The 27182-nt window shown below is 37.0% G+C and overlaps 1 protein-coding gene across 1 annotated transcript in view; it reads right to left on the reverse strand.

Annotated features, from left to right (window-relative positions):
• Positions 1-24568, reverse strand: part of Tyr (tyrosinase) — a 95171-nt gene extending 70603 nt beyond the window's left edge. Inside the window, exons 1-2 of the mRNA NM_001107535.1 lie at positions 23686-24568; positions 15231-15447 (exon numbers count right to left, since the gene is read on the reverse strand). Of these exons, the coding sequence (NP_001101005.1) occupies positions 15231-15447; positions 23686-24504 (1036 nt within the window). The 5' untranslated portion in view covers positions 24505-24568. The remainder of the gene's footprint in view (positions 1-15230; positions 15448-23685) is intronic.
• Positions 24569-27182: the final 2614 nt, after the last annotated feature.

Consider the following 27182-nt stretch of genomic DNA (forward strand, 5'->3'; position numbering starts at 1 on the left):
ACCTCTCAGCTAGATGTGTTTTGGATAATTATAGTAGAATAACAATATAGTAAATATGACTAACAAATAAATTCCCTTTAAACTTTCTGTGCTTTCGACTCTTCTGAGAGCCTAAAGCACGCTGCCTAGCGAGCCATGTTTCAAGACACTGCTGTAAAGGGTTAAACAAACCTGTCTTCAACTTCTCTGTTATTTAAAAGAAAGAAGTACAGTATTTATCAATTTAGGTAACCTTTTTTGCTTCCTTTTGTCATTGATATAATAGAAAATAGCTAAGCACATTTTTTAGGATGTAAAGATTAAATCTGATAGCTGGTAGGAAAGCATCTAGCATCAATTTGATACTAGTGCTAGTTTTCTGAGTAGTCAGACCTCTCTGTGGTCTGATTTAGTTGATAAATGAGTGCCCATTTTCAAAACTGCTAACCCAAAACATGCATTTTCTGTGTGTATCCAACAGAGGTGGGCAATGGAAAAGGCAATTTTCTCATCAAAACCTACAAGGGACCATTAAAGTTTTCTAATGTGATATTTGCCAAGGGGAATACTATTAGAGATTTAAATGATATTAACATCGAAGTAAATTATTTTCTATTGTACTTCTTTACAGTTCATTTGGAAATCAAAAACTTGGAAATAAAAGGGGAAAGATTATGGCTACTGAAATTATCCCCATAAAATAAAAATGATTACTCTGTCAATTTCATTTCTTGTTGCATTTTGCTCTTTCCTGAAAGAAAAAATCCCAATATTTTCATAAAACCAAGCATTCAAATACCACTCTTGTATATAATCTCATTTAAGTAACAGGATTACTTGATATTTGACAATATTGTTGTTGTTCCAATTTTACTAATGAGGAAATGCCAGTTTAAAGAATTAATGTAGGGCTGGAGAGATGGCTCAGCGGTTAAGAGCACCCGACTGCTCTTCCAGAGGTCATGAGCTCAATTCCCAGCAACCACATGGTGGCTCACAACCATCTGTAAAGAGATCCGATTCTCTCTTCTGGTGTATCTGAAGATAGCTACAGTGTACTTATATATAATAAATGAATAAATCTTTAAAAAAAAGAATTAATGTAGTGCACCTAAATTCAAACCAGTATTGAATTTAATACTAAAACTTAAAGTTAATTGTGATTGTCTTGAAACTTGTGATCTTTTCCAAATAGAAATTATGTTTCTTGAAAGAGATCAGAAATTACTCAAACATGAGATAAAATAATTTACTTAGACTAAGCAAAGCCAGTTTTTCTGTATTCAGAAGAAAAATATCCAACAGAGATTAAAAATAACAAAGATAGTCTTCTCCATAAAACCTAAGATGTTTCATATGAACTGGCCAAAACACTTCAGACATCTCTTTGTAGTGTGTTCTTGGAATTAGTTTGTACACTTACCCTGTTTAAAACCAGCTACAATACAGGAAGGTACAGGATATTAGGATGATATTGAACTTGTGTTTTCTTAAATTCCCCATGGATAGAATATCCAAGAAGCTAGTAAGGACCATGTTAGCCACCTCAGATGCCAGCATTCCTCAAAGTTCTTTGCAAAGGGCAGGAACAATCACCCAAAGTACTGAGAGTTATGTCTTCAAGTTCATGTGCCTCATTCATGAGAGACTTAGGAGTGTTTCAGATGAATGACAATAGGGAATTTCAATTTGTCAATCCATATTCTTTCCTCTTTTATTTCTCCCCCAATTCTCCTCTAGAGAGGTTTGGGTTATTTGTTTTAGATATTGATGTTTATCTCTGATACCTGGAGATTTGGATTTAATTGATTTAGAATTGAACTCAGTCACTTATAGTCTTAAAAGCCCCTAAGTGATTCTAATGTGCAATCGGGGTTGAAATTTACTGAATGTGAGTAAATTGTTCTTTGTTTTCTAAACCTAAACTTACATTTCAAAGCATTTACTTCTCATATTATTTCCTTCATGTGAAATTTTCCTCTTCTATATTTTGACCTTAAAAATATCCAATAATAATTCTGCCTTTAAAATCTCACTGTGCAAACTGATGTGAAATAATTTCTTAGAAGTAGCTGCTACATATTTTCTTGAAAATAAGCTACTCTATGATAGGTAATGCAAAAGCATTTTCATCTGTTTTCTTTCCAGGATGTGAGATCATAGATTATGTTGAACTTACATGGTTAACCCTGCTCGGTTTTGAAGTGTGAAATAACAAGTGACTAAATTTTCACTCAAAAGAAACGTGTTTAATTTTTGTTTTATTTAAACTCATGTTACTATTTAAATTATATTAATCATTCAAAGTGAGTCTGGGAATACAAATGAAGAAAGAAAACAAGACAGCAAACTCATCTTAGTGCCTATGAGGGGCTAAGTGGGTCTTAGACCCTTTGACTAACTTCTCTCTAAATTTACTCTCCTAACAAGAGACTTAGCAAAGAATTATGAGCATCACAGTTTTCAAATGATGCCATGATTTGGAAAAGATTGTATTTAATGGCTAGAAACTTTCAGTTAATATTACTTACTACCCATTAATATCATTTATAGCTAGGATCTTAGATGCAGATCAAAAAATGGAGTTTTTAAGTGAATCTTTAGGTATTTTGGAAGTCATCTAATTTCCCTAGTATTTTCAAAGATGATGTATTCTTAAAACCATAAATGGAATTAACTTTCATTTTTATTTATTCAACTTCTTTTAAAAAAGCTTTCTCTTTCTCTCCCCCCCCGTGTGTGTGTGTGTGTGTGTGTGTGTGTGTGTGTGTGTGTGCGCACGTGCTTGTATTATGTGAGTATGTAGAGATGTATCCCAGTAAGATCAGAAAACAAGTTGGTACATTGGGCCTTCCCCTACAACTTGTATGAGGCAGGGTATTTTGTTTGAAACTGTGTGGAAGGGATATAGTCATGAGCTTACTAGTATCTTCTTGTGTCATCATGGGTGTGCTGGTATTAAGACTTCTGGCCTTTGTAGGTTAAACTAGTACACTGGTATTAAGGCATCTGGCTTTCTGTGAGTTAAACAATCATTAGTTTCTAATGTTTGAGCAGTAAGTATTTTGTCTGTTGAAGTATCTCCTCTATTATAAAAACATCTTTGATTTGATTTAGTACAACTGTCCAATTGTAGGAAACAAATCAAGGAGCTGCCATTGTAGGGGAGTGCTTGGGCAGTGTTTTTCAACATGCAAATATTATGAGTGAAAATAGTGATTTTCTTTTAAAATTTCAAGAGAGTAGTTACAGATCTATCACCATTGCCTGTAACACTCAGTTGTTCTGACCTCACTGAAAAGGACACAGTCAAAAAGGGTTGGAGCTTACCAAACATGGCAGCAAGTGCTAGCCATTACTTTGATGCATATTCAGGTTTTAGATATTTTAATTTTGATTATTATAAGTCATAATAGTATCTACAAACTAACAAGTGATTCATATAAGTTTTCAATTGTAGTTTTAAATTATTACCATAAGCATTAGACTAGTTTCTCGGAAATTTGATAACACCACTGCTTATGTGTATATCTGTTTAGTCTATAGGTATGTTATCAATATACAGTATTCATGTAACTGTGCAAAACTGTCAGTATATCCATAAAGCAATCTTCCACTGTAAAGGTAATGGACAATGTATTCATTTAATTTTTTTTGTGAAACTTATTTTAAATTGTTAAATGTTTTTAGTTTTTAATGCTTTAAAAGTTTATAATAGCTATTTATACCTTTTTAAAGATTTTTTTTTGTGCTTGCAGAGCAACAGACATACTGGATTATACAGCAATCAACTACAAAAATGTAACAAGAAAAAAATAAAAGATCACTGTAAGTAAATATTTATTTATGTTTCCTTCTCCTTCCTGCTCTTCAATTTTAGTTGAAGTAACGGTGCTTGGCATAGTTTATATATTGTGTTCATACTCTGATAATCTTTTAATGATAATGCTAATTTATTTTATGAAACAAGCTTGGGAAGTCAACCATTTCATAACACTTTGCTGAAGACAATTCTTCATTTTTAGAATTTAAAATTCTGTGTCCTTGGTACAGGTGGCTTTATACAGAGACGAATGAGTATTGCTCAAAAAGAACTGTTCATACTTGATATATTGAATAATTTTTGAACAAGATGATTGCTTTAGTTTGAATGAGAATGGCTCCCTTAGACTCATATCTAAATGCTTAGTAATAAATTGGTGACTATTGTTTAAAAAGGATTATGAAGTGAGGTTTTGTGAAATGATGTGTGTCACTGGGAGGGGTAGACTTGATTCAAACTCTCTCCCTTACTTCCTCATGCTTGTGAGGCCTCCCCAATTACTCTATTGCCATGTGGACCTGTCTGTTGTCACACCCCATGCTATGATGACCATGGGCCTGTCCTTTATTTCTGTAAGCCCCAGCAAACTCTTTCTTCTCTAAGCTGTCCTAGTAGTGATAGCTTCACAGCAATAGAGAAGTAACTAAGATGTGAACCATATTTTTGTCTTTTACTGGCATGTGAAAATTATGTATTTGATGCGCCTTCTGATCTTGAGAAATGCTAGTCTCAGAAAATAAAGGTAGATAGATGGATCTGCAAAGTCCAGACTACCAATTTGCAGTGATTCAGTTCCCACATAGCATTATTTTCCCATTGTGATATAGGTAGATTAACAGTTCAAATAAAGACTGAAAAATGGGGATCATTGTGATATATCATGTGTTTTGTATCTTTAAAATGCTAGAATTTTATCCTTAAATATGATTCATACTTTTCGAGGAATTGCAACTAGCACCTCATATGCTAGGCAAGGACTCTATTCCCAAGATATGTTCCTTGTCCTATTTAACAATTTCTTTTTTACTTTCTTTTTACCACAATACAATAAATAGATACTGCTATTATTGTACTCTATCCATCTATACAGTTGGTACTATAATATGTTTCTGCATGCTTTTATGGAACAGACTCCTCATAGACAGTCTGGAAACAGGATACTGTTTAATGAGGTTTCTGGTGATAACATGAAAACTCGAAGAGGCTAAGTGTTTTGTTCTAGATCTTTTATCTGTATAACAGCTTGATTCAATTACATGCCAGGCATCAAAGATCTGCTCTTTATTATAGTTTCTTATTTTTCTTAGCTATGTGAAGCTATTATTTGTGTAAAAATTACAATGTGAAATAAATTTTTTGCTCAAGCTATAGTTTTCTTAATAGGTAACATGCTCATTGAGATAAAAGCTGAAGCCCTCTTTTCAAATTATGCTTCAGGATAGGGAAGACTCTCTTGTGATGAGTCCTTATATGGATGAACTTTTCAAGGTTCATGTCACAAGACAACCAGTCCTTGGTTGGGAATCTTTACTAAACAATGGCGACACTATTTAAAGAATTTTTCCCTTCCTTTGTGTAGGATTATTTCATCATGTTCTAGTTGTTAACATTATTATAAGAGAAAAACATCTGTGTTATATTCAATATTTATTCTTAATTTCTATAGAAAATCTCTTGAAAGTATTTCATTCTCTGTGATTTTGTTTCTTTTTTAACAAACATTTATTTACTTTAATAAAAATGTATATGAATTTTTAGGTATGTGGTAGTCTTTGTTCTGCTCCTTCACTGTACTGTTAAAACTGATACCTTTGTTTCCTCTGATGTACAACTACTGCGATAAATACACATATTTGTAGATATAACCACATATACAATTTTAAATCTAAGTCTGATATATGAGGAAGATTGTTAGTTTTGTCTTTAAGAGCCTGATTTATTTCTGTAAATGATTTCCATTTTTCATCCATTTTCCTGCAAGTGTAAGGATTTAAATTTTCTTTATGACTGCATACATTTCCATAGTTCATATGCAAGAGAAAGGATTAGGGAAGACAGTGAGATCTGGAAGTCCTTTCACAGTAGCTGTCAAATTAGCATATGAGAGGAAGATTTGGCCAATAGCAAGGCCATGCAACATAGACCAAAGGCCATTGTCTGACAGATAAAACATGCTGCAAAAAAGCCAATGAAATGCAAGTAAGTCAGAAATATGATCATTGTGTAGCATTGGTGTTGAGCTCTCAAGCCTTTACTTGGAACCACTTCTGATAGAGAAAGTATTTCTCTTCTTATAAAACTCTACTTCTGCTTTTAACCATGAGTCTATCTAATTCTCTGTTTAGAGGTATAGTAACTTGGAACTCTATAGAGATCCTCTCCAAACCATTGTATCTGATATTCTATTTACAATCTTGTCTATTCTCAACCAACTCTTGAACTATACTGGTCATCAGAACTCAATGAGAAGAATGTCCTTAAATAAAATAGGTACAGATTTGAGGCTACCAATTAGTGACCAAGCATAATCCATTATTTGATGTTTATGAATCTGTCATCCCCTTTCAGCCGAGCATAATGATGTCATCTATAGACGCTATTTGTAAAGTTTGAGACATCATATAGAGGGGTTGGCAGGGTATTCTGCACCTAGTCATCACTTTTTTAAAGCATCGTCTTATTGCTGTAAGAGAAAAATTATAATCTTTATCTTATCAGTCACAAAAGTCTATTTTTAAGGTGGCTTTCCTTTCTTACATTACCTATTGGTATGGATCTTTAGAATTATATCTTGAAATGAAAGAAGAAAAGGAAAAATGTTACCCAGTGCTGCACACTTTTGTAAAGTTCCTTCATTATGGTTGAACTGTGACAATTCCCATAGCTAAATAACCAAAGTGAGCTGTTTCTCTCACTTCTTGCCTGCCCTACACCATAGACACAGGCAACAGTCATCCAGGATGTTTCTCGATCACTTAACATTCTTTTATTGACTACTCAGCGGTTAGCCCTAGCAATGCCAAATTTGGGGCCAAAAAGTAAACATTTTAACCTCATTCTTCTCTTTCCTTCCTAGGACTATTGTCATTTGTAATTTATTTATTTATTTATTTATTTATGTATTTGTTTGTTTGTTTATTGCTCCGATTTCTCAGTCTACCCCTCACAGAGTACTTCCCCCACACTCCATTTCATTCTCCTTAGAGACAGTAGGAACCCCTTGGTTATCCTTCACATTAGTGTATCAAGCCTTCATAGGACTAGGCACATCCTCTCCCACTGAGGCATTTCCACTGGGGAGCAAATACTCTAGTCATGCTACATTTGCTGACATTTCAAAAGAGACAGTAAACTCACGCCCCTATGTAGAAGAACAATAGTCAAGATACAACACATTAAGAATCAAAGATAAAAGTTAAAAAAAAGATTCACTCTATAGAAGAAATGAAGCTTTTCTATATGATAAATTGTGAAGGAATTTTAATAATATCTGGTGGTAATTTCTGTAAACTTTGATAGAGATTATCCCCAATGTTTGTTCATTTGTGGAATCTGTGGCTTGAGGGGTCTCTCTCTCTCTCTCTCTCTCTCTCTCTCTCTCTCTCTCTCTCTCCCTCTCTTTCTCTCTGCCTCTCCCTCTTAAAACTTGTGTGTGGGGAAGTCCCACACCCGCGGATCCCGGCCCGCAGCAGCTCTCTGCTCCCAGACCTGGTGAGAGAGAGACCCAACCGCCTGATCAGGTGGGCACTCCTGAGGCTGCAGAGCGGAAGAGACCACCAACACTGCTCACCCCTGCCCACATCCCTGGCCCACGAAGGAACTGTATAAGGCCTCTGGGCTCCCGTGGGGGAGGGCCCAGGAGCGGCAGGACCCCTGCCTGAGACACCTCCAGAACCTGAAAGAAACAGACCTGATAAACAGTTCTCTGCACCCAAATCCCGTGGGAGGGAGAGCTAAACCCTCAGAGAGGCAGACAAGCCTGGGAAACCAGAAGAGACTGCTCCCTGCACACACATCTCGGACGCCAGAGGAAAAAGCCAAAGACCATCTGGAACCCTGGTGCACTGAAACTACCGGAAGGGGCGGCACAGGTCTTCCTGGTTGCTGCCGCTGCAGAGAGCCCGTGGGCAGCACCCCACGAGCGAACTTGAGCCTTGGGACCACAGGTAAGACCAACTTTTCTGCTGCAAGAAAGCTGCCTGGTGAACTCAAGACACAGGCCCACAGGAACAGCTGAAGACCTGTAGAGAGGAAAAACTACACGCCCGAAAGCAGAACACTCTGTCCCCATAACTGACTGAAAGAGAGGAAAACAGGTCTACAGCACTCCTGACACACAGGCTTATAGGACAGTCTAGCCATTGTCAGAAATAGCAGAACAAAGTAACACTAGAGATAATCTGATGGCGAGAGGCAAGCGCAGGAACACAAGCAACAGAAACCAAGACTACATGGCATCATCGGAGCCCAATTCTCCCACCAAAGCAAACACGGAATATCCAAACACACCAGAAAAGCAAGATCTAGTTTCAAAATCATATTTGATCATGATGCTGGAGGACTTCAAGAAAGACATGAAGAACTCCCTTAGAGAACAAGTAGAAGCCTACAGAGAGGAATCGCAAAAATGCCTGAAAGAATCGCAAAAATCCCTGAAAGAATTCCAGGAAAACATAAATAAACAAGTAGAAGCCCATAGAGAGGAGACACAAAAATCCCTGAAAGAATTCCAGGAAAACACAATCAAACAGTTGAAGGAATTAAAAATGGAAATAGAAGCAATCAAGAAAGAACACATGGAAACAACCCTGGATATAGAAAACCAAAAGAAGAGAAAAGGAGCTGTAGATACAAGCTTCACCAACAGAATACAAGAGATGGAAGAGAGAATCTCAGGAGCAGAAGATTCCATAGAAATCATTGACTCAACTGTCAAAGATAATGTAAAGCAGAAAAAGCTACTGGTCCAAAACATACAGGAAATCCAGGACTCAATGAGAAGATCAAACCTAAGGATAATAGGTATAGAAGAGAGTGAAGACTCCCAGCTCAAAGGACCAGTAAATATCTTCAACAAAATCATAGAAGAAAACTTCCCTAACCTAAAAAAAGAGATACCCATAGACATACAAGAAGCCTACAGAACTCCAAATAGATTGGACCAGAAAAGAAACACCTCCCGTCACATAATTGTCAAAACACCAAACGCACAAAATAAAGAAAGAATATTAAAAGCAGTAAGGGGAAAAGGTCAAGTAACATATAAAGGGAGACGTATCAGAATCACACCAGACTTCTCGCCAGAAACTATGAAGGCCAGGAGATCCTGGACTGATGGCATACAGACCCTAAGAGAACACATATGCCAGCCCAGGTTACTGTATCCTGCAAAACTCTCAATTAACATAGATGGAGAAACCAAGATATTCCATGACAAAACCAAATTTACACAATATCTTTCTACAAATCCAGCACTACAAAGGATAATAAATGGTAAAGCCCAACATAAGGAGGCAAGCTATACCCTAGAAGAAGCAAGAAACTAATCGTCTTGGCAACAAAACAAAGAGAATGAAAGCACACAAACATAACTCACATCCAAATATGAATATAAAGGGAAACAATAATCACTATTCCTTAATATCTCTCAATATCAATGGCCTCAACTCCCCAATAAAAAGACATAGATTAACAAACTGGATACAGAACGAGGACCCTGCATTCTGCTGCCTACAGGAAACACACCTCAGAGACAAAGACAGACACTACCTCAGAGTGAAAGGCTGGAAAACAACTTTCCAAGCAAATGGTCAGAAGAAGCAAGCTGGAGTAGCCATTCTAATATCAAATAAAATCAATTTCCAACTAAAAGTCATCAAAAAAGATAAGGAAGGACACTTCATATTCATCAAAGGAAAAATCCACCAAGATGAACTCTCAATCCTAAATATCTATGCCCCAAATACAAGGGCACCTACATACGTAAAAGAAACCTTACTAAAGCTCAAAACACACATTGCACCTCACACAATAATAGTGGGAGATTTCAACACACCACTCTCATCAATGGACAGATCATGGAAACAGAAATTAAACAGTGATGTCGACAGACTAAGAGAAGTCATGAGCCAAATGGACTTAACGGATATTTATAGAACATTCTATCCTAAAGCAAAAGGATATACCTTCTTCTCAGCTCCTCATGGTACTTTCTCCAAAATTGACCATATAATTGGTCAAAAAACGGGGCTCAACAGGTACAGAAAGATAGAAATAATCCCATGCGTGCTATCGGACCACCACGGCCTAAAACTGGTCTTCAATAACAATAAGGGAAGAATGCCCACATATACGTGGAAATTGAACAATGCTCTACTCAATGATAACCTGGTCAAGGAAGAAATAAAGAAAGAAACTAAAAACTTTTTAGAATTTAATGAAAATGAAGATACAACATACTCAAACTTATGGGACACAATGAAAGCTGTGCTAAGAGGAAAACTCATAGCGCTGAGTGCCTGCAGAAAGAAACAGGAAAGAGCATATGTCAGCAGCTTGACAGCACACCTAAAAGCTCTAGAACAAAAAGAAGCAAATACACCCAGGAGGAGTAGAAGGCAGGAAATAATCAAACTCAGAGCTGAAATCAACCAAGTAGAAACAAAAAGGACCATAGAAAGAATCAACAGAACCAAAAGTTGGTTCTTTGAGAAAATCAACAAGATAGATAAACCCTTAGCCAGACTAAGGAGAGGACACAGAGAGTGCGTCCAAATTAACAAAATCAGAAATGAAAAGGGAGACATAACTACAGATTCAGAGGAAATTCAAAAAATCATCAGATCTTACTATAAAAACCTATATTCAACAAAATTTGAAAATCTTCAGGAAATGGACAATTTCCTAGACAGATACCAGGTATCGAAATTAAATCAGGAACAGATAAACCAGTTAAACAACCCCATAACTCCTAAGGAAATAGAAGCAGTCATTAAAGGTCTCCCAACCAAAAAGAGCCCAGGTCCAGACGGGTTTAGTGCAGAATTCTATCAAACCTTCATAGAAGACCTCATACCAATATTATCCAAACTATTCCACAAAATTGAAACAGATGGAGCCCTACCGAATTCCTTCTACGAAGCCACAATTACTCTTATACCTAAACCACACAAAGACACAACAAAGAAAGAGAACTTCAGACCAATTACCCTTATGAATATCGACGCAAAAATACTCAATAAAATTCTGGCAAACCGAATTCAAGAGCACATCAAAACAATCATCCACCATGATCAAGTAGGCTTCATCCCAGGCCTGCAGGGATGGTTTAATATACGGAAAACCATCAACATGGTCCATTATATAAACAAACTGAAAGAACAGAACCACATGATCATTTCATTAGATGCTGAGAAAGCATTTGACAAAATTCAACACCCCTTCATGATAAAAGTCCTGGAAAGAATAGGAATTCAAGGCCCATACCTAAACATAGTAAAAGCCATATACAGCAAACCAGTTGCTAACATTAAACTAAATGGAGATAAACTTGAAGCAATCCCACTAAAATCAGGGACTAGACAAGGCTGCCCACTCTCTCCCTACTTATTCAATATAGTTCTTGAAGTTCTAGCCAGAGCAATCAGACAACAAAAGGAGATCAAGGGGATACAGATCGGAAAAGAAGAGGTCAAAATATCACTATTTGCAGATGACATGATAGTATATTTAAGTGATCCCAAAAGTTCCACCAGAGAACTACTAAAGCTGATAAACAACTTCAGCAAAGTGGCTGGGTATAAAATTAACTCAAATAAATCAGTTGCCTTCCTCTATACAAAAGAGAAACAAGGCAAGAAAGAAATCAGGGAAACGACACCCTTCATAATAGACCCAAATAATATAAAGTACCTCGGTGTGACTTTAACCAAGCAAGTAAAAGATCTGTACAATAAGAACTACAAGACACTGAGGAAAGAAATTGAAGAAGACCTCAGAAGATGGAAAGATCTCCCATGCTCATGGATTGGCAGGATTAATATAGTAAAAATGGCCATTTTACCAAAAGCAATCTACAGATTCAATGCAATCCCCATCAAAATACCAATCCAATTCTTCAAAGAGTTAGACAGAACAACTTGCAAATTCATCTGGAATAACAAAAAACCCAGGATAGCTAAAGCTATCCTCAACAATAAAAGGACTTCAGGGGGAATCACTATCCCTGAACTCAAGCAGTATTACAGAGCAATAGTGATAAAAACTGCATGGTATTGGTACAGAGACAGACAGACAGACCAATGGAATAGAATTGAAGACCCAGAAATGAACCCACACACCTATGGTCACTTGATTTTTGACAAAGGAGCCAAAACCATCCAATGGAAAAAAGATAGCATTTTCAGCAAATGGTGCTGGTTCAACTGGAGGGCAACATGTAGAAGAATGCAGATCGATCCATGCTTATCACCCTGTACAAAGCTTAAGTCCAAGTGGATCAAGGACCTCCACATCAAACCAGACACACTCAAACTAATAGAAGAAAAACTAGGGAAGCATCTGGAACACATGGGCACTGGAAAAAATTTCCTGAACAAAACACCAATGGCTTATGCTCTATGATCAAGAATCGACAAATGGGATCTCATAAAACTGCAAAGCTTCTGTAAGGCAAAGGACACTGTGGTTAGGACAAAACGGCAACCAACAGATTGGGAAAAGATCTTTACCAATCCTACAACAGATAGAGACCTTATATCCAAAATATACAAAGAACTCAAGAAGTTAGACCGCAGGGAAACAAATAACCCTATTAAAAATGGGGTTCAGAGCTAAACAAAGAATTCACAGCTGAGGAATGCCGAATGGCTGAGAAACACCTAAAGAAATGTTCAACATCTTTAGCCATAAGGGAAATGCAAATCAAAACAACCCTGAGATTTCACCTCACACCAGTGAGAATGGCTAAGATCAAAAAGTCAGGTGACAGCAGATGCTGGCGAGGATGTGGAGAAAGAGGAACACTCCTCCATTGTTGGTGGGAATGCAGACTGGTAAAGCCATTCTGGAAATCAGTCTGGAGGTTCCTCAGAAAATTGGACATTGAACTGCCTGAGGATCCAGCTATACCTCTCTTGGGCATATACCCAAAAGATGCCTCAACATATAAAAGAGACACGTGCTCCACTATGTTCATTGCAACCTTATTTATAATAGCCAGAAAATGGAAAGAACCCAGATGCCCTTCAACAGAGGAATGGATACAGAAAATGTGGTACATCTACACAATGGAATATTACTCAGCTATCAAAAACAACGAGTTTATGAAATTCGTAGGCAAATGGTTGGAACTGGAAAATATCATCCTGAGTGAGCTAACTCAATCACAGAAAGACATACATGGTATGCACTCATTGATAAGTGGCTATTAGCCCAAATGCTTGAATTACCCTATTTCCCTAGAACAAACGAAACTCAAGACGGATGATCAAAATGTGAATGCTTCACTCCTTCTTTAAATGAGGAAAAAGAATACCCTTGGCAGGGAAGGGAGAGGCAAAGATTAAAACAGAGACTGAAGGAACACCCATTCTTAGCCTGCCCCACATGTGGCCCATACATATACAGCCACCCAATTAGACAAGATGGATGAAGCAAAGAAGTGCAGACCGACAGGAGCCGGATGTAGATCTCTCCTGAGAGACACAGCCAGAATACAGCAAATACAGAGGCGAATGCCAGCAGCAAACCACTGAACTGAGAATAGGTCCCCTATTGAAGGAATCAGAGAAAGAACTGGAAGAGCTTGAGGGGGCTCGAGACCCCAAAAGTACAACAATGCCAAGCAACCAGAGCTTCCAGGGACTAAGCCACTACCTACAGACTATACATGGACTGTCCCTGGACTCTGACCCCATAGGTAGCAATGAATATCCTAGTAAGAGCACCAGTGGAAGGGGAAGCTCTGGGTCCTGCTAAGACTGAACCCCCAGTGAACTAGTCTATGGGGGGAGGGCGGCAATGGGGGGAGGGTTGGGAGGGGAACACCCATAAGGAAGGGGAGGGGGGAGGGGGATGTTTGCCCGGAAACCGGGAAAGGGAATAACACTCGAAATGTATATAAGAAATACTCAAGTTAATAAAAAAAAAAAAAAAAGAAATACTCAAGTTAATAAAAAAAAAAAAAACTTGTGTGTGTGTGTGTGTGTGTGTGTGTGTGTGTGTGTGTGTATTGATAGATTTGTTTCCCTAATTCTAAATGAATTGAATGCATGGGTATGTGAAAGGATCCATTTTGATTGCACATGAATAAACTAGTGTTGAAAGAAAAATGTGAGCATGTGCTGGATTAAGGAATAATAGAAAAAATGCGAGAAACTATCTCTGATGAAGTGCAGATGTTGGGTAAATAGCCACTTATTGCTTTCCTCTGTATGTAAACTAACATTGTATTGGATAAATGATATTGTATATATAGTCTCCTACTTTTGAACAATGAAAAGGCTATGAATGGAGGTCAGATGGTATAGGATGCCTATAGCTTAGGTCTCATGGCTTTTCTATAACCTGCGTACTTGATACTTCCTTTGATGAACTTGTAATATTTCTTGACCTTTGATTTTCTTTTTTCCATTACTGTAAGACTTCACAGAACTCTTATCATGTTAGAAAAGGATTGAAGGAGCTGGAGGGGCTTTCAACCCCATAAGGACAACAATGCAAACAAATTAGAGCTCCCAGGGATTAAACCACTACCCAAGGACTATACATGGACTGACTCATGGCTCCAGCTACATATGTAGCAGAGGGTGGCCTTGTTGGGCACCAAATGAAGGAGAACCCCTTGGTCCTTCCAAGGCTCGACCCCCAGTGTAGGGAAATGTCAAGGTGAGGAGGAGGGAAAGGGGTGTGGTTGGGGAGGGGGAGTAATCTTATAAAAGAAGGGGGAGGGGGAGGGGGTGGGGGCTTATGGATGGGAAATGAGGAAAGGTAATAACATTTGAAATGTAACTAAAAAAAACAATAAAAAATAAATTAAATAGAAAAAAGGAAAATACTATTGGAAAATACTCTGACCATGGTCACTCCCTTTTGGCTTTTGAGAATCTATCTTTTTCTTTTTTTCTTCGTTTGAGATGAGAACTGAAACTTTTGTTATTGTTTTAGTTTTCTGTTTTGCTTTATTTTGTTTTTGTGGAAAATTGCCATACCTTTGCCATGGGTATAGTACACTTTTCTATCACTACACTTCTAGAATATAGTGAGATATTCTATGCTGGCTAGGTTTACTATCTCCTTGGGTATATTCAAAGCTTAGCATTGCAAAACTCACAAAATTACAAAATATCTCTGAGCCCAGAATTTCTGAAAAGAAATTATAAATAAGAAAAAAAATTAAAATTTAAAAATTTAAACATGAAAATATTACCTTCCAGTGTGTTTCTAAAGCTGAAATTGGCAGTTCTATCCATTGATCCAGATTCATACTGGGTCAAACTCAAACAAAATTCCACGTCTGCTGAAGATGGGAGCCTGGGGGTTTTGGCTTTGTCATGGTTTCCAGGATTACGTAATAGTGGTCCCTCAGGTGTTCCATCACATAAAACCTGATGGCTATTATACTCTTCTGATCTGCTGCAAATGATCTGTGAAAACCAATTTATGCAAAATGCGTTATCTCTGAGACAAGGGACTTACATATGAATGAAATTACATACAATGAAATTACATATCATTATTATCATTCAGCTTCCTAGCAGTTAGATGAAAGTGAAGGGAGGAACTTAGGCTACCATGCTAGACATTTATTGTTCTTGTAGCTGGCATTTGCTAGTCTAATTTGTGTTCAGAAAGTACCCAACTAAACCTTGAGCTATTTTTAGTCATAATTCATAAAATGGAGCCACATTTCTTTTATGTGACATTGAGTAACTTGTCAGTAGTGACTCTGCCTCCCAGACAGGCTCCCAAGTCACCATACTAGTCCAGTCTGTTTTCTCTTCTTTCTTTTTCTTTTCCGTGTACAAACTTCATAATACATGAGCACCTCTGTTCAAATAAACAAGTCTTATTTCACACTGTTGCACATTGACTTCCAAAAACGTAGGCCAACTAGATGAAGAACTGGAAATCTGTTGTTCATTTTAACATAGAAGCGCTGTGAAAACATTGGCTACTGAACGCCTTTGCAGGAAGTTATAAATGCATGGAGACAGAAAAGGGCAATGTTTCAGTGAGTAAAATACTTGCAACGCCAACTTAAGAACTGGAAGTCACATAATCAGCACCCTCTTAATTCCTGAATGTGAGAAGTAGATTCCTGTTAGCATCCCGGTGCTTGCAAAATGCAAACAGAAAATTGCCAGAGCAATCTGGCTAAGGAAACTAGTCATATGAATGAGTGTTATTCCATCCAGTCAGACAGAGACCATGCCTTAATGTGTACCATAGTAAGTAATTGAGAAAGACACTAAGTGTCGACCTATGGTCTCCATGGGCACACACAAACATGTACATGTACAAGTACACTTGTAGATACCCATATACCTATCAACATATAAACACACACTTGTTTGCATGCATATAATGTGTGCCACATGCATATAATGCACATGCCAGTAAAAGTAAATGAACAAATAACTGCACAGGGTACAATAAAGTTGGAGCTGAAAAACTTGGTTTGTACTGGAAGCAAGGTCTTTTATCTTCAAACTGTCATTTACCTTCTCTGACTTTCAGTTTACTTATCAATATGGAAAATACTAACACATGACTTAAACGAAATATGTGCAACGTAACTCCTTAAAATACTTCCTATAAAACGTAAAGATTCGTGATTTTAAAAAATAATGATGATGATAATCTGCCAGAGGGTAACATAGGAATCTAAGAAACTGCTATGTTGTAAAATTCTCTAAGGAAAGACTATGCTGTATATCAAGCCAGACATTAAAAATGGATCTGTTATGACAAAACCAAAAAAGCATGAAGTGGGATATCCACCATTCTTAGCACTGACAAAGGACGCAGTAGAGTTTGCAGGACAAGGGATGGAAGGTCAAACCCAGGGTGGCGTTCCCGTCCTCAATCTAATGACTTAGGTTTCCTGTGTGATACACATTCAATTGTGATGAAAGTAAGTACTTTATATAAATATTTGAGATAGAATTAATTTGTAAAATTTCTGCTATAGTTAATTGCCCTGTCCCCATGGCTTCACTATGGAACACAAATTCACAGCTAAAATTGTTTAGAATTTCATGACAAAAATAACAAGCTGATTAATTCTCAAAACTTAGGCCTGTTTTTCCATTTTATACTACAATGGATATATGCCCAAAGATGGGACTGACCATTCTAATATCAATTACCAACCAAAAGAGTTCTCTATTAAAGTCAACGTGGCAATCTTATGTAAGAAAAACTGAGCTGAGATTTCCCTTCGTGAGTCTGTCTAAGTTTATGTAAAACTGACAATAACCTAACTGGCCCAGCCCTGACGCTGGGCTTGATGTAGAACTCTGATTTATGCATTCTTTCTATCTTTCTCTTTATAGTCCTTGGCTGCATTTAAGAGTGAGTTTCATGACCTACCGACAAATTACATTCATGAAAATTCTCATATTCTAAACTTGTACATCTGTTTACGACTTAAAATTTCAACGCAGTTTTCATAAATCACAAATATATTACTTACAACAGAAGACTCATTCCTGTCTCTTTACTTTCACAGCAAGCAGTCTGCAGCTAAAGACTGAAAGCAGTGGGCTATATTGTGTGCAGTTCCCTCCTTTGTGTTTTTCACATTGACTTTTTCAAACATTATTTTCTTCTTCTTCTTCTTCTTTTTTTTTTTTTTTTCGGAGCTGGGGACCGAACCCAGGGCCTTGCGCTCGCTAGGCAAGCGCTCTACCGCTGAGCTAAATCCCCAACCCCCAAACATTATTTTTAATTCTTCCCCTAAAACATGTTTTTAACCTGGCCTGTGTTCACCACATGCTCTCATCCTGTGTGATCCTGCAGCTGAGGCCACACTGCCGTTTCCCTCTGCATTCTGCTCATTTTTCTCTGTACTCCACGATTCTGGCCATGCCTAAACACAGATTTATTCACGTCCTGGGGTCCAAGATCCTGCATATTCTTCAAGAACAAGGGAGAACTTAGTAAAAACAACCTGTTACATTACTCAAAAAGGTCAGACTAGGAATGGACAGCATCCTACAAATCCATTCAAATCATGCTGCCTATGCAGCCTCAGAATCCCAATCCAAAAATTCCAAATCCACAACGTTGAAGCGCTAAAATGTCTTGATTTCTGTAAGGGACATTCCACATTTCACTTCATTTGACAGATGCAGGGAAAAATATGTATGCTAAAATTGTATAAAATGGTCTGCAAGCTATATGAGTAAAGGATATGTGAAACATAAATGAATTTATTTAGACAGCTCTCTTCCTTAAAATATCTATTTCTTTACATATGAAGATATTTGAAAAATCCATAAATACAGAATTTCTGATTCTAAAGCTTTGTCTACTTCATTTATTTTTCCATTATTAATAACTGGTGAGTGGTTTATAAAACTAGTTCAGTTTCTGCTATGCATGTAACAGACTGGATGGCTTTGCATTGTCAACTGACTAGACACCAAGTTAGGACAATTCAAATATTCTAACATATAATCACTGATCCTGATGTATCATTTAAAGCTCTTCTCATACATGGGACTCAAAAACATATGGCAAATAACACTAAACAAGCAACTTTCCATAAACCGATTTATTTAATTTGTTCTATAGTAATATTGTATTGAGTCACTGAATCTTTTAGAAACAAAAATATCTCTAAAATATTTAAGAAACTTCCTATGGGTCTTATAGGTATATTAGAGAAGTTATTTTAGTTTGTGATTACGTGAGTCATAATGTCTTTTATCTATTTGGTTCTCTCATTAGCATAGAAAACAATTATATATTATAATAGCAGGGTTTTTTGTTGTTTCAAATTCTAAATGGCTTATTTGATAGTTTGGCAAATGGCAGAAATTAGACTGAGCCCCGGTCTTCTGATGAAAGTTTGGTTCTTTCTTCTTCTAACCACAACGGTTTGTAGCATATGTTAGGAGGAGCATAGTCAAATAGGCAAATACAAAGAAACAAAGAATGGGACAGAAGAAACAGCTGTATTAGAACTGAACATGAAGCATTCTATTAAATTTAAGAAGTAGCAATAAACTATCAGCTCTTAAAAGCCTTCAGGAGCAAAGATTTTATTATGGTATTTAAGGTTTTTTTTTTCTGAAAAACTAGCAAACAAACAAACAAAAAACCTAAACCATATGACATTCCATGAAATCTTTTTTATAGAGAAAAAAGAGAAGCTGTTATTTCATGGAGCAGTTGTCATGGTTACCTAAACCCATGACTTTCTGCTGAAATGTGACTTTGTTTTTCTTCCCCCTGTGGCTTCCATGTGATATGCTTTCCACCTAATGAGTGAATTCCCTGGCTGCAGTTCACTCATACCTATTATCAGAAATGTTTTCCTCTCCACTCTGATCTACCATGACAGGTCCCTTTAACACACCTTTTCTTCTTAGTTTAGGTTCTCTGTGGATTGCATAAACAACATATGTAATAGTGTTGAACACAGGTATTTTGTTCTTAAATGTCATCCAGTACCCTCCAAACAAAACAAAACAAAGCAAACAAAAGAGAAAATCTGTGGACTATTTTAGTAGTTCTACTTGAAAAATATTTTTGAGAATAATCAAACAAATCAATGAATAACAAGATAGGAAAAGACCAACCGCAATTAAACCTTCCTAAAACTATTAACATTAATTACATGACTATATGTACTATCCTCTGTCAGAAAAATCATGTCTAGTAATAACTCATATAATGTTACTTATGTAAACCTGCAAACACTGTGCAAAATGCATTTACTTATCAAGCAAGAGCTATCTGATGGCTTTGTTGTGTCTTCTGCATCAAGTGCTGTGAAATATGTGCTAAAACTTCATAAAACTATCTAGGATAAGATTTAAATTTATCTCATTTTTATTTTTGTTTAACTCAGCATGTATTTATGAAGCTCATTCCATGAGTATATCATGGCTCCTCTACATATGGCTACAAATTTATTTATAAACAATTTCTACCTTGAAATATCTGACAGTGATAGACAGAAATAATGTTAATAAACCATTCTCATGTTCTGAATATTATAGAAATTATGTGATAAATCTCCAAAAAGTGTAGAACAAAGAGGAGGAAATTAATGCTATTTGACATAAACAGAAATACCTGTATTCCCCAGAATCTCTGGTTCATGTGATTTTTTTAAATGCATATGGTGTTTTTATTAATGGAAATTCATGTACCATGTGTGTGCCTAGTTTCCATAGTGGACAGAAGATGTTGGATCTCCTGGCACTAGCATTACAAATAGTTGTAAGCCATCCTGTGGGTTCTGGGAATCACACCTGGGTCAACTGGACAAGAATTCAAAACAGTAAAAGTAACCACCTAGCAAATTATACATAACTGAATTTGTTTTTAGACCTGCGTTAAGTCTAAGTCAATGCAGCTTATAAAAATGGCAATGAAGACATAGCGATTTAGTTTCTGTCCTCGACTAGTTACTTTAAACACATCCTCCTGCTGTTTCAGACCTATCATTTATTAACTGTGAGCACTCCATGAGATATCACAAAAGATCTTTCAGCTTAGAGTGGGTAATGCCATCAAAACTCACATCTCCTTCTGTCAATTAAAAAGATAACTGAAGTCAAGCAAGAGTAGAAGCCTGTATGGAATGGGCTAGCTAATTTGGAAAGTATTAATGAGCTCATTTAAACTTGGAAGCTATTTGATCTCATCTAACACAAAACAGTCTAGTGTTTAATTTAAATGTTTAATTTAGAAAAAGGCATTCAAATTAATGATGTGTTCATTACGGAAACTCTATTTTCATAACAGAAAGTAAAGAGATAGCTAAAACAATCTCCATATTAATTAAATCTGTGCATCTGAGCCCCGGCTGCCCATTAGAACCCCATTAGGAGACTTAAAAGTACAAACAACCTTGGGAGGCTGAAGACAGGAGGATTGCTGAGATTTGGAGGCCAGCCGATGTTATAGAGTAAGTTCTAAGTCTGTCTACGGCTACAGTGTGAAATCTCTTCCTAAAATAAACAAAAAACATAGACACAGGAGCTTTACAATATTCTGTGCATCCAGCATGTAGGTGGGTGATTGATGTTCAAGCCACTACAGAACAATAACAGAAATTGTGGATGATCATGATATCGACAGCAACTGAATGAAAGCACTGTAAACATGTATTATTTATTAATTTATTATTTAATATCTATGTGTATGTCTGTACACTGTGTGTGTGTCTGCTTCTCAGGGTGGTCAAAAGTGGCCGTTGGATCCCAAGGAACTGGAGTTACAAGTGGCTGCAAAATGCCATCTGAGTGCTGGGACTTGAACCAAGGTTCCCTGAAAGAATACCCAGTGCTCTTAAACCCTGAGCCATCTTTGCAGACCAGAACAATCCTAATTGCTTTGCTTCATTTCTGTAAGTTGTTATTTAGTTTTCTTTTGAAATGGAATATGTTTTTTCTCGTCAGCACAGAGTCACCGAACAGGGGTTTTATAAAGACACGTCAGTGAAGACAGACCATCAGTTTTGACAATATTCTTTTCTCGTGCTTTCCAACACTCCCCTAATGGGAAGTACGGGGGAGAGAAAAGTCTTCATTTTAGAGGGATTTTTACAAGAAAGGCTGTGTGAACAAAGAAAACAGACAAGCAGACTTAGCTTACTTTTCATGTCCACAACTTTTTATCCCTGGACACTGCACAAATTAAGTAGATTGAGCAAACTTTATTCATTTGACCTCATTTTAAAATAAGCTCATTTGTTTGCAAAGTTTTTCGTTGTTTTGTTGTCTTTTTTTGTAATTTTGATTGCTTTTGTTCAGTGATTTACTTTCCCCTCCACTTTGCTTATTTTACATAAAAAGTCCTGTTCCTCCATAACCCTTTAATATCAGAACATGTTTGTAGGCAATATTTTAGTAGTTACACCTTAGGACTTACTAGGCCAAATAAGTCTGTTGTGGTTTTAAACCTTTATTAATTTTTTTTGTTTTGTTCTTTAAGAAAGTTATATCGTTGAGCATTATCAAAAGGAAATAGAGGAAATGTTTGAGTTCAATACCTCCCCCCAAAATTGAAAATATTAAATCTGGATATCATCTAGTTGTAGACTCTACATGTAAATATTAATTTATATCTTTCTACTTAGTGGATATATTGCAACTTTTGATAATTTTAATAATCCTTCAGTCTATCTACATCAAGTAAAGCTATATTGCAAATCAAAATGCTGTAACAGAGAATTCCACATCCAAGCCAGACAGAACTTAAAGCAATAGCTAGAGAAGTAAAAAGCTAGGTGGGAGTTTTGCAGTTCATAAATTAAGGTAGAATGGCGGAAAATATACAGCAATGCTATCTTTCAGCACAGCCCTGTGATATGAAGTACTCACTAGGTTTAATAAACACTTGGCACCATTAGCACCAGGAATTAACAGCTGTAATTTATTGTGGCCCTCAACAGTTTCCATTCTGGAAGTTTCCATTCTGGAAGTTTCCATTCTGGAAGTTTCCATTCTGGAAGTTTCCATTCTGGAAGTGCGTGATCAGCAGAGATAGAGGGCGTTTGTATTTCAAAATTGCAAGTGTGCGGCAGCCTACGATCTTTTTATCCCATTTGAACTGGTAATCAGAAAATAGTTGCAATAGAAAACTTTAGAAGGTAGGCAGAAAAACATCCTTCACACTTGTGTTAATTTGAAGGTAAAACGATTTAACGTATATTCCTTTCTTTATCTTTGGCCTCCATTCCAGAATGAAGAAAAATAGTAGGAGAAAAGAAAATTTAATCTCAAAATAATAATCCCTTAATTCTATGTCTAACATTTTTAAGGTAGGAAGAAGGCTAATTTCGTCTTCATTCTAGAGAGAAAAGTTAGGGAGAGCCGGATCCTTACAAAAGGGCAGTCTTCTCCCTGAAAATAACAGAAGTTAGCCAGACAGACCTTCTAGTCATTAACAAATACCACCTTTCTACTTACAGTGTTATCAAAAACTCACTTTTAGCAAATTGTGAAGTATCTTTTGACTTTAAAAAGGAAATCTGTTTATATTAAATACACAATAAATTCTTTCAATAGCTATTCACATATTCTAAATGCTCAAGAGACTGCAACTCTTTTTGTTAGCTATTTGAGAGCCAGCAACTTTTAAAATTTAAACCACTTAAGTTTTTTTTTATGTGATCATTGTCTAACAGGCAATCGTGCAATAAAGGCCACCTTTGGTACTTAGTGAATTATCTCAGCACATTCCCTTGAAGATCCTGATTAATGGGTCTGGATTATGGCCAGAGATTTATATTTTAAAGTATTGTTATAGATTTTACTGTTAATATTAATTTTATTATTCAGAATCAAGTACTAAGATAATCTGGTTATCTCATTCATGCCTAAATAACTCTAAGCTACTGTTTATATCAGATACTTTCAGAGGTGCTAACAATACAGTGGTGAGCCAAGCAGTCTTTGCTTAAAGCAGCTTAGAAATCTAACCAAGCTGTTATATATTAAGACCAATAAGCACAAAATATCTGCTTAATAGCAATTTTGAAGGGTTCTGAAAAAAGAAATAAAATCAAGAAGCATCAACATCTGTTAGTAAGGTTCCTTTTCTGTGCTGAGATATTAGCAGAGATGCTCACAGAGACTGGCATGAAGATGTGGCTGCTGAAATATCATTTCTTGCAACTGTATCTATGTAGTGCATCTTACCTCCCAGGAGGAGAAGAAGGACGCTGGGCTGAGTAAGTTAGGATTTTCAGGGTGACGACCTCCCAGGTACTCATCTGTGCAAATGTCACAGTTTTCCGCATCTCTCCAGTCCCAATATGGAATGGTGAAATTCTCATCCCCAGTTAGTTCCTGCATTTCTTGTTCCCATAATAGCAAGAACAGTCTGTGCCAAGGCAAAAATCCTGGTGCTTCATGAGCAAAATCAATGTCCCTCCAGATTTCAGAGCCCCCAAGCAGTGTGTCCCTTGACACATAGTAATGCATCCATACAAAGAGGTCATAGATGTTGATGTCCTTAAACATGGGTGTCGACCCATTGTTCATTTGGCCATAGGTGCCTGTGGGGATGACATAGACTGAGCTGATAGTATGTTTTGCCAAAGTGAGGTAAGAAAAGAACTTATTCTTTTCTGAGGCACTCAAATCAAAAATGTTTCGTCTAATTAAGAGTCGCTTCTCTGTACAATTTGGGCCCCCAAATCCAAACTTACAGTTTCCGCAATTGAAACCCATGAAGTTTCCAGAGCACTGGCAGGTCCTATTATAAAACACAGAGGGCCAGGACTCACGGTCATCCACCCCTTTGAAGGGGAACTGAGGTCCAGATGGTGCATTGGACAAAAGGATGTCCTGGCAGGAACCTCTCCCTGAAAGGTGGCCGCAGGGACTCCCATCACCCATCCATGGTGGGCAGCATTCTTTTGCCATCAAGTTCTTAGAGGAGGCACAGTCTCGAGGAAAATGGCCAGCAGAGGTCTGAAAACTCCACAGAAGGTAATACAAAACAGCCAAGAACATTTTTCCCTTTAGACCGTACAAGATCTGCTCAAACAAGTTAATGAGTGTCACAGACTTCTTTTCCAGCAACCCCTACAGTGACTATCACATGTCTTGGCTAAGACCTATATAACCACTCCCCCTTCCTACATCAAATGCTTTCAGCCCTTTTTACACTAAGCTTTTATCTTCTGCAAAGCACATGACTAACTTTTTCTTGGAGTTTATACATAGCCCACAGTGAAGTATCTAAGTCATAGATATGCTATTCTAATTGATATGAAATTAATAATAATTTGCATTCACAAATGAGAAGTAGTATCAATAATAGATCGTCTCCTATGAATAAAAGTCAAGAAACATCTAGATTCTGAATAAAAGCCTGTTGTATTCAGGGACCATAAATGGACAACATTCATAGAACTCATTTTTCAAAAAGATTTTCTTTAGATCTCAGAATAATGCTTTTATCTGACTACTGCTGGCCATATTTATTTTATAAAAGTAGTCAGCCTTAAATAGTTGTTTCACACTTTTCCTTGATTCTCTTGATGTATTGATTATTTCGATGATTATTCCAAAGATATTTTACTCTGTTATTTTGGTTTACTGCTTCAATGAATAAAGTTTTCTAGTTCAGAAAACATACAATCTCCCTCCTCCTCCCTTCTCTCTCTCCTTCATTCTCACTCTATCTCTTTTATTGTTTTGCCATAAAATCGGGAAGTTAGTAATGGACTTTCTGGGTGATTTGCATAGCACTGCTCTACAAGCTGAAGAATAATGAGGATGGTCAAGACACAATGGAATATTACTCAGCTATCAAAAACAATGACTTTATGAAATTCGTAGGTAAACGGTTGGGACTGGAAAACATCATCCTGAGTGAGGTAACCCAATCACAGAAAAACACACATGGTATGCACTCATTGATAAGTGGCTATTAGCCCAAATGCTTGAATCACCCTAGATGCCTAGAACAAATGAAACTCAAGACGGATGATCAAAATGTGAATGCTTCACTCCTTCTTTAAAAGGGGAATAAGAATACCCTTGGCAGGGAATAGAGAGGCAAAGATTAAAACAGACACAGAAGGAACACCCATTCAGAGCCTGCCCCTAAGATTGAACCCCCAGTGAACTAGATTGTTGAGGGGAGGGCGGCAATGGGGGGAGGATGGGGAGGGGAACACCCATAAGGAAGGGGACGGGGGAGGGGAAAGTTTGCCCGGAAACCGGGAAAGGGAATAACACTCGAAATGTATATAAGAAATATTCAAGTTAATACAAAAAAAAAAAAAAGAAAGAAACACATGCCACTTGAAGCTCCCTTTTCTAGGCTGTTTCATACTAAAAGCTGAGTAGTTCTCTGAGTTTATAGTGTAAGGGAAAGGAAGTGAAGGTTTGAAGAAACCATTGTCTGAACACTGTGGCTGAGGGTATCTAGAAAAACCATCGTTTTCCTGATGATGCTGGAACGTCAGCCCGGCTCTGCTTCTTTTCTTTCCTAGGGTTTGTTTCAGTATTTCAAGTGTTGATTGCTACATAGGATTCTCTTGAGATTCAGGGCAGCCTTTGCAGGTAGAGAGAGCAGTGTGTGGATGCAGGAAAGAGAAGTTTCCATGGAGATTTTTTGTCTCACTGGGATAAGGAAGCTCTCACATGATTTCATTCAGGAGGCTTACTCCTTTTATGCTTTTCTTCCCTTAGAGCCAAAAAAGAGATTAACACAGGACCTCTCTCCCCTGGGGAGTTTTTGTTATATATTACTTGTAGCTACTGTGGCCTTTTGAAACTCTTCCCCATTTAGTTGCAGGTGGATTTCAGGTTCTCCTGTTAAACTTAATTAACAACTTTTTCACTTGTTCCACTATCAGGCACATTAGCAAAACTGCTTAGAAAATCCTCACCATGCTTTCTAAGAACATTACATTTGGTTTCCTAGGTTCATATTCAAAATCTGTAGAGCCTCCTTAAAGGAATGACTAAAATGTGGTTTTCTGTCTTCATTTTCTTCATAGGACTGATTCTCTTAAGTTCTCTTTATTCCTCTGATACATAGTCTACTGTTGATAAGTTAATCCTATCACCAGTCCTGTTCTCTGTAAATATTCATTTACACAGGTATTTACTGTGTCTCTAGATGCGCATTTGGTGGGTGTGAGCAAGCTACAGAGTTTGAAAACACCCTATCAATCCAGGTTTACTATTGTCTACCCTAAGACAGACTTAATGCAAGCTATATTAACTATCGCTGAGGACCCATTAAGTATACTGCAGGTATTTATTGATCATCTCTTGGGCATTTTCTGAGGTTAAAATTGGAATGTTATGACAAATATAATAGGACAGTTTCCACGACTGTCAAAAAATGACTTTTGATCGCAATTTAATCTTAATAGTTATAGCTAAGTATGTTTAAATAACTTTTCCTGAATTAAATAAAAATTTGAAGTTTCTATAAAAGAGTTTCTATGGGGAAAACGAAGTGTATAAATTTTGAAAAAAGGTGAGGAGACTTTTCTGGGAGAAAACATATTTCAAGAGACATCTGAAGGAGTCATAAAGTAAAAGTAGAATAGCAGTTGTGTAACCTTTAATAGATTGAGTTCCTGAATTAAAACTTCAAGTGGAAGTGGCATAGCACTCCCAAGAATTCTAAAGACTGCTAAGGTTCCTGTAGCCACAAAGCAATAGAA

The sequence above is a fragment of the Rattus norvegicus genome, chromosome 1 (assembly GCF_036323735.1).
Source record: "Rattus norvegicus strain BN/NHsdMcwi chromosome 1, GRCr8, whole genome shotgun sequence".
In the NCBI taxonomy this organism is placed as follows: domain Eukaryota; kingdom Metazoa; phylum Chordata; class Mammalia; order Rodentia; family Muridae; genus Rattus; species Rattus norvegicus.